This window comes from Hippoglossus hippoglossus, chromosome 19 (assembly GCF_009819705.1).
Source record: "Hippoglossus hippoglossus isolate fHipHip1 chromosome 19, fHipHip1.pri, whole genome shotgun sequence".
Classification (NCBI taxonomy): Eukaryota; Metazoa; Chordata; class Actinopteri; order Pleuronectiformes; family Pleuronectidae; genus Hippoglossus; species Hippoglossus hippoglossus.
This window is the reverse complement of record NC_047169.1, coordinates 11676944-11690461: the sequence shown is the minus strand read 5'-3', so window position 1 is coordinate 11690461 and position 13518 is coordinate 11676944. Positions and strand designations below refer to the sequence as shown.

General features: G+C 40.4%; 1 protein-coding gene across 3 annotated transcripts; it reads left to right on the top strand.

The window, feature by feature from the left end:
- Positions 1-317: 317 nt before the first annotated feature.
- LOC117753472 (sodium-dependent neutral amino acid transporter B(0)AT2-like) lies at positions 318-12258 on the top strand. Of its 3 annotated transcripts, none has more exons than XM_034571586.1 (13): positions 318-444; positions 3201-3381; positions 4464-4683; positions 5328-5485; positions 6885-7005; positions 7132-7307; positions 8596-8706; positions 8801-9042; positions 9239-9422; positions 9526-9727; positions 10517-10676; positions 10772-10934; positions 11902-12258. In XM_034571586.1, the coding sequence occupies exons 3-13, from the start codon at positions 4464-4466 to the stop codon at positions 12148-12150; spliced, it is 1986 nt and encodes a 661-aa protein (XP_034427477.1). In that variant the 5' UTR covers positions 318-444; positions 3201-3381; the 3' UTR covers positions 12151-12258. The 3 variants fall into 3 exon arrangements, with proteins under 3 accessions (XP_034427477.1, XP_034427478.1, XP_034427476.1); XM_034571585.1 differs by having other exon boundaries at positions 360-444; positions 3011-3381; XM_034571587.1 differs by lacking the exon at positions 3201-3381 and having other exon boundaries at positions 335-444; positions 11902-12150.
- The last annotated feature ends 1260 nt before the right edge of the window (positions 12259-13518 follow it).

Genomic DNA, 13518 nt, shown 5'->3' with positions numbered 1-13518 from the left:
CCTAACCTAACCTAACCTTGACCCATATCTACACCTAAATCTGAACCTAAACCTATAACTTAATTTAAACTTAACCTTTACCTTAACCAAATCTGAACCTAACCTTAACCATTACCTAACCCTAACCCTAACCTAAAGTTAGAGCTAAAACTAAACCTCAACCTAAACCCAACCTAAGATTTTTGAGGATTACTTGGACTACACACACACACACACTGCATGTTGAGGGGTGGGTCCACACATGGTGTTTGAACAAATGTGGCAGTGGCTTTTCACATTTCATAACAGACCTTAGTTCTCTGAGGACAAGTCTCCACGTTGTCCACCAATAGAGGAGAAAGGCGGAGTCAGGTGAAGAGACAACAAGCGGAGGATCCTACTTGACTTTGCTGTGGGGACGTCCGGATACTTTCTGAAGAATCGCCACTGGTTTGACAGCTCAAGGTATTTGTCAGTCATCAATAAGCGCGTGCACGTTATTTCCAAAATATAGATCTTGATTTGTAGTTTGCGAGTTGGCAGTGCCAGGGGAGTGTGTGTTTTATTTGATCACTGAACAGGCATACGTGGCAGACAGCGTGCGTGTGTGCGTGTGTGTGTGAGTGTGTGTTTCTAGAGAAATGTCACAGGCAGAACCTCGACACTGCAAAGGAACGAGAAAATGGTTGAACTTAGATTTCTTCACAGTCAGAGGAGTGTGAATCAAAGTGGATGAATCATATTTTTTAACTTTTCTTCATCCTCTGTGGCAGCCTGACAATTTGAGGTTTTCACTTTTAAAATCACACACGACCACAGACACGAACACACACAGTAAAAGACTGAAGTTAAGGAATGTGTGTCTGTTTGCGTCACACAATCACACGTGTGGGAAAATAAAATCCATCAGATCAGTAGAGTTTAGATCGATGATGCGTTCACTGCTCTTCGCGCGTCCGTACCTGCGTATATGAGCGACAGCGCCACCACGAGGCGCATTACAACTATGTACAAAACTCCAGTACTATACAGTATTACTATGCTTGGATGGTTTCATACTTTACATTTACAATTCAGAGGGACGTCTATCTATCTATCTATCTATCTATCTATCTATCTATCTATCTATCAATCAATTGTACATTTAAATATTAAGTTACGTAAAGCATGTAGTAATAACAAAGCATAAATAAATTTAAAAAAGAAAGAATAGCCTAAATAAAGATATCAAGATAGTATATAGCACATAGTACAATATAGTTACTTTGAAATAGTTACTCAGGATGATAGTGTTTACATATTAATGGATCATCAGCACTAATAACAATCAAATGATTAAAAATACATATAGCAAATCGTACTACCTACTAATACTTAAAGTCCATTTCCCAGTAAAACTTTGATTATATGACCGCGTATATATTTTTGATTTATACGCAAGTTAAATCAAAAATATATACGCGATCAGTTCTTGTTTTATTAAATTTCATTTATGTGTCGAATATCTGAATGCATTAGGCAAGTTTATTTGTATAGCACATTTCAACAACAATGCAATTCAACGTGCTTTACATAACTATACATATAATATACACTATACTACATATACATACTATAACAGTAACAGGGAGTCATGACTGTGATTCAGTGCCAATATTCAAATTAAAGTTTAGAATTTAAATGCAGTGCAAAAAAATACTTAGTAACGTAATAAATAATTCGACTGGAAGTAAATGAATTGCAAAAATCTGTGGTTACATCTACTTCAACATAATGATTTGCTGCCAAGACATCACGTCATGCTAATACTGGCAAATATTGTTCAACATTTTCTGACATTTTGTTTGTCGAAAGATTGGAGGAAAAATCTATATACAGTCTTTGGGTTTAAACTTTATATCGTCACCCTCTTAAACTAATGGCCCAGGTCATTTTTTCAGGTTTTTCAGAAAACACAAAAAAATTAACCAAATATTGAATATATGATATTTATTAATAATTTCACTCAAAAAGGTTATGACAATAGATGACTATTGACATACTAATAACAATGTCTGTCAATTATGTAACATAATTGTTACACTCTCGGGGTGAAGTTATCTGTAACTATTTTGTGTTCAATAGTACAACAATAGTACCATCCAACAGTACTCTGGATGGTCTTTGATCACACCTTCAAAGGACTCATCAAAGGATGGGGTATAGTCTGGATCGCTTAAGACATCATCATCATCATCAGATATGTCCTCTTCGTGGTGTGGATGTGTCTGCTTGGCATCTTCAACAACATCAGCGGGAATGTTTAAGGTATTGTCTGCTCCATCTGAAACAGAGTCTTGGCCTGGTACATGCTGCTTCATCTCTTCAACGACTTCCTCATTGTCAGTTTCAGTGGATGAGGCCTGATCGGTGTCAGAATTGTCAAGTGCATCTCCTACCAAAAAGGAAAAACATTTCAACCCTTTGAGGTGTACAGTCACAAATGTGTGATCATTCTGAAAATTGCTGACTAAAATGCTGACTAAAAAGACTGAATAAAAAGACTAAATAACTATGCAATATTTATAGCCTAGCCTATATTATAGTAAACCTCATCACTTACCAATAGGGGACGAGCCCTGAATCATGGAAATAACTTCAGCGGCTAGGTCGATTTTTGTTCTATTTGATGCAGCCGCCATCTTGAAAAGCTTGTAAATTTGCCTAAGTCACATTATCTTTTGACTTAGGCAAAATAAAACGGCCTAAGTCACACTCTTGACATAGGCCATTATTCTACAGGGGTCTTAACATTATTCTAGAATCCCATGATCTGTTCAACTGAGGATGTAGGCGGTTTTACCAGAGGTGGCCAGCATCATGAGGAGAGGATTTAGGCAAAAAAAAAACCATTTCTGTCAAAACATGACATTATTTTAGGAAGGTGACGATATACAGTCAATGGGTTCAACTGCAGATTCCCAGGGTCTTAAGGATAAACAGAAAGGTATTCATAGCTGCAGGATGCTGCTACGTCTGTATTGTCCCGCAGCACTTGAACGCAGCCGGGTGGTTGCATCACGCGGAAGCAGAGGCTGAGTCTCTGAGCCAATCAGGAGAGAGGATCATCTGGCGGATTCATCGTTCATCGTATTCTTCGGTTCTGTTTGTATTTTATATATTGTAATGGTTTAAAGTTAACGTGGGAGTTTAGGTTTTTTTTGGTTTAATTTGATGAATAGAAACTGAAGAATAACTCCGGTGGTTGACAACCGACAACACGGTGAAGGTACAGACCGCGGCTGCACGTGCTCGTCTCCTCCTGTGAAGAATAACCGACAGAACCGCCGGAGCCGCTCCGCGCCTTCTGCCGCCTCCGGTGCCTCCTCCGCGGCTTTGTCCGCCACATTCTCTGGTGCTAAGGTCAGTGTGTGTGTTTGTGTTGTGTGTTTTCCCTGTGTGAGTCCAGTCACACACGTTGTGGCTCAGTGGTGTGTTACACTTCACATGTTTTCATTTGTTATCACTATGTAGATTATATTATTGATGAGAAATATAGATTATAATAAAGTATGACGGGACACGTGTCGTCTAGTTTGGGATTATTTTACCCCAGTTGACCAGAACGAGTGTATTTGAACACCTGTTGTGGTAACAGGATGTTTGTGTGATTGTTTATCAGAATAAAGCTAATGCTAGTTAGCTAGTCCTGTAACTCACTACTACAGCTGAGGTGGACACTTCAGCAACACCTCTTGTTGTATCAGTATATAAATCAAAAACAATATCAATTATTATCACGTATCATGTTTTCATTGATAAAAAGGAGTGGAAAATAATACAATATAATAAATATCCGTCTTTAAACCTAAAATAAATAATAATGTGACATTTATTGTGGTGACATTTTAATCATGATATACATTTTGGTCAAGTCACCCATTCCTATGATGTACCATGTTTTACTCCAACAGCACCACAACAACAGCCTGAAAAAAATCACCATATATTTGAATGAACACCTCTCTAAAACATATTCTACAAAAAAATGCAAACTTTGGCAGCACCACTGCACTGAGGCGCAATCCTCCACAGGTCCACAAGCGACTCTGCTCCTCTGATGTTTTCTAATCATCACACTTAGAACTGATCTTTATAAAAACCTGCTGAATTCATATTTATGTTCAAAGTTAAAACACTACCTCATTATCTGCGAAATCAGGGCTCCGGATCGTTCCGTTCCTTTTAACCCTGATGTCCTGACTGTGCGCGTCACGTTACGTCTCATGTTGTGTAGCAGGTTTAAAACATGTGTCTCTCAAAATCTAGAACGAATCAAACAAACACAAAGTAAACGTCAGTCCCGTTTGTGTCCTAACAACGTCTGACCAGTGATGGTGTTTGTTGTTAAAGTTTAAAGTGAGCGCAGGTAGGCGGGGGAGTGAGGAGGAGTCAGACTCTGACAGGAGACTCTCTGACAGGTGCATAAAATCTTCCTGTTTCAGATGGAGAAGCAGCCTCTGCCAACTGATGACGACGTGACAGGAACCACAGAGTCAGATGTCAACGGCTACGCTGGTGAGGAGAGCGAGCAGGCCTTATCGGAGCCTCCCGCTCGAGCCGGATGGAACAGTAAAATAGAGTACTTCCTGGCCCAGGTGGGATTCAGCGTCGGTCTCGGCAACGTCTGGAGGTTTCCTTATTTGTGCCACCAGAATGGAGGAGGTGAGACCCCATTGTTGCTGCCCATGTTAAATCCGGTTCCAACTATTTGAACACACATGTTGTTGGTGCAGAATATACTGTATGTACTCACATGGGAGATGGGGAGGTCGCTGTCACAGGATCTGCATGTGATCAGAGAGACTATGAATATACTGTATGTGCGTTACAGTGCATGTCCATGCATGAAATCCTAAATGTAAGCCTCCACATCTGAGCAGTTGGATGTTTAAACTATCTGTAAACAACATATAACACTACTGCTCTGTAGTCACATTTTCCAGAGTTAGGTTTATATATCTGTTTATATCTGTAATGTTTTTTTTCCAGCTTTTTGGTTCCTACTTCCTCAATAGGACGTTGTTTTATGTTAAAAATGAAAAATAAGCTTGCAGCCAGTTTGTCTTCGGATGTCATATGAGATTTATATAAAAAATATATGTAAAAACCTGTAAGAACTGCATTATTGACCCTGCAGGATGGATAAGGCTTATTTTCAACAGAACTAATATTGCAGGCAGCAGTAACCAGAATGATAAATCTGCTGCTGTGGGACAGAAATATACAGACGAGCACAAGCATCTGCTTCTCCTTTTTGCAATTTTTGCTCATTTGCCAACTGAACCCTGTTCACCTTTTCTCCTCAGGAGCTTTTCTCCTGCTGTACGTGCTGCTGATGATGGTTGTGGGCATTCCCCTGTTCTTCCTGGAGCTGGCGGCCGGTCAGGCCATCCGACAGGGAAGCATCGGAGTGTGGAAGTACATCTCCCCCAGGCTCGCCGGGATCGGTTATTCCAGCTGTGTGGTAAGATAAGTTTTGATATATGTTCAACCCACCCACTAAAACTCTTAGACTGTTGCATGCATTCCAATAGTTATTTTTGTGTTGTACACTTTTGCTGAATTAGAAAGTTTCCTTTGGATAAACACATTTGTCAACATCTGGAAAAGCACATTAGTTGAGTTGTAGTTTAGTTATATGAGTAATATGTGCCTGGCAATAGAGCAATGGTATATTTCTCAAATAAAAACAGACTGACAAATCCTATTAGAAATATTCTAAAACCTAAAAAGTATTGATAGAAAACGACTTCCTAAAACCTGAGGGGTTATAGAAAAACTTGAAATGAATGAAAACCTTTATTTCTCAGCCTCTGAAGCAGATAGAAACATAAGACAGGGAAACCTTTAAAAACTCAAACCTTTGACTTCTATTATACCTCACATTGCCTTTGCCTTGGAAATGGGAGATGACAGGAAACATTTTCACTTCAGCTCAATTTATTTTATCGTTATTGATTTTATAATCTTGACCATTAGGGGAAAGTCGTAAAGCACATCCACCTTAATGATCAGGTTGAGCACAGACAGAACAGTGACTCTGTTGACAAGACATCAACCTGAGATCTGCAAACAGCTGTTATCTGTTGTTGCCTCCAGACAGGAACAGATTTAGAACAGCAGAATTCACACACCGTTCACTCAATGTCCACAGTCTCCTATCACATAGCCAGAGATAAGAACTCTTCAGCAAACACACAGAGCTCAGATCAGTGTCCAGAGGCTCGTCTCACTCTATCATTCTCACAGATATCCACATTGATAGAGAGCGTCACTCTGAGTCACCACATTCCAGTAAACACATCAGCAGAACCACATAGACTTGTTATTCAAAGTCATAGGTCACGGGACTGTTTTGACTGCAGGCCGCTTGTATCAGGTGTAATCTGCTACACTTATTTTTAACCTTTTTGTGTGTGTTGTCATAACTTGATTTCCACAAGGCCTCATACTGAACTGAGCCACTATTACAGCAGTGGCTAAAGGTGTTATTTTTTAATGAAGTGTTCCGATTTAGGTGGTCAGAAGTCAAGATCCCTGTGACCCCTCTCAAAACTCAAGATTTCATACACTAATTATGACCAGATTTAATACATACATCTACTTTGATTGAAGTGACGACAGCTTATATCCTAATGGTCAAAGGTCAACTTCATTGTGACACCGAACTGTTCTGCACAAACACTTTTCTGGACATGATTCAACACCGTGACCTGGGAACACAGGGACAAATTGTGAGCTTATTTCCTGCAGGCTGTCATTCTTGTTTGATGTATGGTTAATTGGATTTGAACTGTGGATTTGAAAACAAACTATACTTTTTATTTAATGAACCCGATCATCTTGTTCTCAAATATCCTCAGGTGTGTTTCTTTGTGGCGCTCTACTACAATGTGATCCTCGCATGGAGTATTTTCTATCTTGGGAACTCATTCCAACACCCTTTACCCTGGAGCCAGTGTCCAGAACAGGGGAATGTAACAGGTAAACACTCAACACATGACGATTCAAAACCGACTAGACGTGTGCAGTTATGAAATAAAAAATGTATAGCTGCGTGTCACATGTAAGATTATTAAGAAATACTCTTTTATTTTATTTTTTAAACAGTAAAAGAATGTGAGAAGAGCTCCCCAACGTCTTACTTCTGGTACCGCAAAGCTCTGGATACTACAGACTCGATTGACGACCCAGCCTCTTTCAACCCTTACATCACCTGCTGCCTTCTGGCGGCCTGGACCATTGTGTGCCTGGGAATGTTCAAGGGTATCAAGAGCTCTGTGAAGGCAAGTGTGCGATGTGTTGTGGCATCTAACTGATGATTGTACAGATATCAAATATATCTGTTTGTTTGTATTTACAGGACAAACCTATGTGTGTAATTGAAATAGTGCTGTGGAAGATTATTGGGATAGTTCTGTGAGAAATGTGTAATTGGTTTGCTTCAGTTTTTCTTACCATGATGTTGATGACTTTGAAACCAGCTGAGCAGAAGAGCGAGCATTAACTAAATAGAATATAAAGGGGAGCCCTTACTTACTCCTGCCCTGTGTTGTTATCCTCGGTTTGGTTTAATCCCACTCATGTGTTGGGCTTAGAGTTACTAAATCACTGTGGCTGATGGAATTTCTGGAATGTTTAAGCCTAAGTGTTGTTGACCCAACTTCATACAGCAACTTCCTGTGTGAGTTTTGTTATAATACTGGGTTGTTTGTTTTCCCTAACTAGGTCGTTGGGGTTTTAAAAGTATTAAAAACTGTTAAATCAATTGAACAAAGTCAAGGCTCTTAAGACGCTTTAACACATCTTGATGACAATATTATGAGGTATTGAACTGTGTAGCTTTTTTCCTAGTGTGACTATAAACCGCAGAACCTGCATGGAGCAGATTGAGCTGAGCAGGAAGTTGGACTCAGGAATAGCGTAGAGCATACAGTCAGTTTCCATGTGCGGATTCCCAATCGTATACCACATGGAGCATAAAGCAACTGAATTTGCAAGGGTCCTGCCTCCCTCTAGTGTCACAGCAGGTGTCGGTGTTCACAACTTCCAAGGGACAATGAGACAAATATAACTTTAAAACATGTTTGGAGCATAAATCATGTTTTGTGTTTAGTTCAACATCTAAGGGGAGGTTTAATCCCACTCTGGCTGACATCAGGTGTTTCACGCAATTACTGACTTAAGCACTTCTCAATTGCAAGGGCCATATGTTCGGTGTGTAACAAGCAGCAGGCTTACACGAGATTACATGAAACGTCAGTCCTCTCAGAGTATGGGTTGTTTAAGCAGCAAAATTAGTAGGATTCAGCAGGGAACTGTCAAAAAGATGGTTTACATAACTATATGAAATGTAAACGTCATGTCTTTACTGAAGCACAGCTTGCCAAAAAGAAAAAAACAACATCAAATTTATAGAAATTAGTGCAATTCAGTAAATAAATTGTAAGCGGCAGTTCCCTTTACCCTAAAGCACCTGTGTGTACATGCAAAACCAAATAGCTGACGTATACTGGGAATACTGGTAATGTTTGTATGTGCTTGTTAATCTAATATTTCGTCCTTGCTTCTTAGGTGATGTACTTTTCCTCCATCTTCCCCTATGTGGTTCTGTTCTGCTTCCTTGTCCGAGGACTCATGCTGGATGGAGCCTCAGAGGGAATCAGCTACATGTTCTATCCCAAGGTAGCTGCAGATGACATGTCTGGTTGAGTTTGTAGAAGTGAAGCAAATGTGCATATTTCCCTGATGCACCCGCTGTTCCTTCCATACCTTTTAGCTGGAAATTTGGGCTGACGTGCAGGTGTGGCGGCAGGCGGCCACACAGGTCTTCTTTGCCCTGGGTCTCGGCTTCGGGTCCATTATCGCCTACTCCTCCTATAATCCAAGGAACAACAACTGCCACCGTGATGCCTTCACTGTCTCCTCTATAAACTTCCTCACATCTGTGCTGGCCACCCTGGTGGTGTTTGCTGTGCTTGGCTTCCGCGCCAAAGGCAATGTCATGAAGTGTGTCGTCAGGTAGGTTTAATTACAGGACAAATATGAGTGTTTGTAATGGACAGTTGCAAACAGTTTTTTGATATAATTTGGAGGATTTGCGCGTGGAAGAAACTGATTTCCATTTAAGTGAATGGGAAAAGTGGTCTCAGACTTTTGTACCCCATTGCATGTTATTGATTATATATTTATCTGTTTCTTTTTGTCTTGTTCTTAGTAATGTGAAGGAGCTGTCAGAACAGTTTCACAACAGTCATGTGGACGTAAGCCGGATGCCAAGCTTCAACTACTCTGCCCCCAGTTCTGTGAGTCTGGAGGATTACAAGGCCTGGTTTAAACAGCATGGAGATAACATCCCTGGTAATTTAACAGACTGTGACCTGGAATTAGAGATGCAGAAGGTAAAGACTTTTTGGTCTAATGTCAATAAAAAGCACTTAACTACCATTTTTTGTGTTATGTATATTGTATACAAAAACTAAAGCTGGCACTCTTTGTGTTCAGGGCGTAGAGGGCACGGGCCTGGCTTTCATTGCCTTCACAGAGGCCATGTCACTTCTGCCCGGAAGTCCTTTCTGGTCAGCGCTCTTCTTCCTCATGCTGCTCAATTTGGGGCTCAGCACGATGTTTGGCACGATGGAGGGCATCCTCGCTCCCCTCACTGACCGCTTCAAAACTCTGGCCAACAACAAGACCAAATTCACAAGTAAATACCTGTTCCACTCGTTTTGCCTTTTCAGGTGTAGAATCCCAACATATGCAAGCCTCAACAACACATGACATGACTCAAGAGTGGTGACAAAGTTGTGTTGATTACAAGATGGCACATGTACAGAGCAGTATGAGGTTTTTAGATGATATCATGGTATCACAGTATTTCCCAATTCATATTTTGGCTTGTTTGAAAGTGGGATCTACAGTGTTTCCCACAGAATGCTGTCATGTGTACCCAATGCACAGTGAGGGCAGGTCTGACTTCTTGCTGACAACCGTATGCTTGTCGCGACAACATGCAAAACAAAAGCGATATCTACAAATGTTATTGTGAAATCAGTCTGTCTGTAGAGGAGGGTAAAATTTGATGGATGTTTTGATGGGACACCGTCGCTTTGAGACAGAGAGCAGGACAAAGTGTGCTGCGCCAGGGTCTACAATAAAGCAACGTTGCAAAACAGATCCTTTATGTCATTATGAGAAGTGATTACAAAATTTCTGATCATTATGAAACTGTGATGGGACAAATTGGACAATGGCTCTCAGCCTTGAAAGTTACAGCCAGTGGATCAGTGTCTTGTCACGTGTCATTGAGTTTAACAACAATCCGTAAACATAATTTCCTACCAAGCCACCAGTCAATTAGCTGATTTCTGACACCTTAAAGCAGAATTTGACCTGCCAGGTTATTCAGAAAAAAAAACGGTTGTCCCTCTGCTTGATTGCATATCATCTCTCTAAAGAAATTATGTTTTACCCTGACATGTCTGTTTGGTTTCAGTTTTCAGCTGCATCATTGGCTTTGTGATTGGCCTGCTCTTCACCCAGCGCAGTGGGAACTACTTTGTGATGATGTTCGATGACTACTCTGCCACTCTGCCCCTCATTATCGTGGTGGTCTTTGAGACCTTCAGTGTGTCTTGGTTATACGGAGCCGATAGGTGAGCTCTATTTTAACACTGTGGGTAAATTCAACCTGTTTTTCAGTTAATCTGTTCACTCAAAACTGAAAGTTGACCACTCTCTGTTTTTGAAGGTTCCTTGACGACATCGAGGTAATGCTGGGCTGGCGTCCCTCTGTGATTTACAAATATCTGTGGAAATACATTTGCCTGTTTGCTATGCTGGGGTTACTGGGAGCCACTGGCATTCGCATGGTCCTCACACGACCGACTTACATGGCATGGAACCGAGAGAAGGTACGGAGAATTGAGTGTTTATGTTTTTGTTGAATCTGAACACACTTTTCTCATCTATCTAAAACATCTTTAGTCTGCACAGCCACAGGACATGTTCATTCTTGAACAAGGCAAACGGCTGCTTCACAAACTACAAGTCACAGTAAAACAAGCTGTCTCTTGCTCTCTCCACACCTTCTTCCATAGGGAAATAATTAATGACACTTTTTCTCAGTTCATATTGAATATGTAAAGCAGAGTATTTGTTAGTTCTGGTTGTTTAAAGTGGAAATCTCCAAGATTTCAGTCCTGATGGATTTGGTCACATGTGTGGCAACTACACTGGTAAAACACAAGTCGACTTTTATTACTGTTGGCAGCTACAAGTGTGTGTAATAACTGACCTTTTCCATCATTCTTTGAGGAAACCGATCTGATTTTAAGGCACAGCATGGCACAGTGAGAGGAGTGGGTTACCTCACTGAGTTGAAGCAGCCTGTTGCTGCAGCTCTTTAGTGCTGCTCCTAACTCCTAACTGTTCATTTCACCCTGCAATATTTCACTCTGAGTCCCTGTCAAACAGTGCAGATAATGACTGGTGTCTTGTTATGATGATGTATCACTGTAGACGATAGTGATAAGCTCTCTGACAAACACATTTTACTATAACCATATAAAAGTCAATTTGTGTTTTGCTGGTCAGATGCTCTTAATGTGAAGCTGCAGCACAAGGAAATGATCAGTTCACACATCGGCTGACAACAGACGACAATTTAGCGATCTGCGTTCAGATGTCAGTTTTAACATTACCTGCAACTTAATACAGCATTGTTCTGGGACTGTGGCCACAAGTACCCAGTTTGTGAAATTAAAAATATGTATAAAATAAATAGTATATGGCAGTGAGCGACTTAAACATATATTTAAATACAAATCTTTAAAGTTGCTGCTTTAAGTTGTTGTTTAATGAATGCGATTCTTTTCCCAGGCCACCGAGGAGCACCTGCCGTACCCTGACTGGGCTCTGGCTGTTCTGGCCTTACTGATCATATTTGCCATGATGCCCGTGCCAGTCGCCTTGATCCACGCTCTCCTGCAGGAAAGGACAAAGAAAAGATCCAGAGAAGCAGAGAATGGTCAGTACAGCATTGTTAGCACGGACGACAAGTTCGAGACTCCGATGACCGACATGACACAACTGGACCAAAGGAATGGGACCGCTGATTCCTTTTCGTGAATATTGAACTCGTGGGAAATGACCTTCAGCACCCAGTCAAAGATTCAGTGGGCCATTTTCAAGGATGGTTTTATCATATCTCTCTCTTCAGTGCAGATATGACACAGATTTTACACACTATTGCAGTGTGTAAAAGAAAATTCCTTATTTTAATATTTAAAACCTTTTTCTATACTTTTATGAAGTCCACTCGTATACAGATGATTTTATCAATACTGTTGATCCAAAAACATTCGTCCATCTTCAAACTGGTTGAAGCATCACAACCGTTTATCTAAAGTGGGGCAGGTTTCATACCATAACTCTCAGGAGTGTCCAATTAGAGCGCCACTGAATCATGATCATTAACCAATACGGCTGCAGCTGATGTGAAGAGGTGGGATGAATCAGCTATTGAGACAGTATTAAACAAACTGGTTGGTCTATTTTCTCTAAGGGGAGAAACACAAACACCTGTACCCTGTTGTCTGTTTACACATTTCCTGTCACTCTGGTTACATCGCTCCGCCTGGAAACTGAAAATGAACTGAGACATTCCAGACGAGTGTAATATGGAAAATACAGAACAAACCATGTATTGCTGTATGGTAACAAACGGTAGAACTTCCAACAACTGCTGAGAATTGTTGTCCAAATGAGCAAAAAACAATCTGTACAAGCCGTAAGATATCACATCCTCTTCCTGCATTTTTATTTTTGTATAAAAGCTTCACTTGTGAATTCATCTGAAATAACCAAAACATTTTAAACCTTTGTAAAAGCTCTCTTGTGTGATGCAGCGTATCACTTGAGAAATTCCTACATCTTACTTTGACAGTGAATGTCCCAGAAACTAAACAGCCAACTTTTGCTCCTCATTTTCTTTCAGACAAAATCACGTGTTACAGTAAACAATGTCCTCCTCCATGTGAACTTTACAGAGCTCTTATGTGCTGTTTTTATTTTTCTATCTTGAACTTTTCCCAGCACAGTAAACTGATGGTAAAAGATGTGTTGCTTTAGATTGTCAGTTATGACTTGGGTTGAGTAACAACAATATAAACGATGGGGCCTTAAATCAAACAGGAAAACTACATTATAATCGAATATAGTAATAATTATAGTTGATTATAGCGTTGCTGTATCCGTGTGTAAGGCAGCATTACGTACAGTGCCCGTAGCACCACACAGATGCTGTTTTTTTGTTGCTGATGAGTGTGAGGAAAAGATTCTGTTAAAGGAAACTGTTATATTATTACTCCACATTTTTCTTCTCAAAGCTCAGAAACCACAGCTACTTTTATTAGCAGATAGTGAGACTGTTACATCAGGATGGCGAATTCAGTTGTGTTGACATTAAACTGTTATTTGGTACAGTGTTAGTTACAC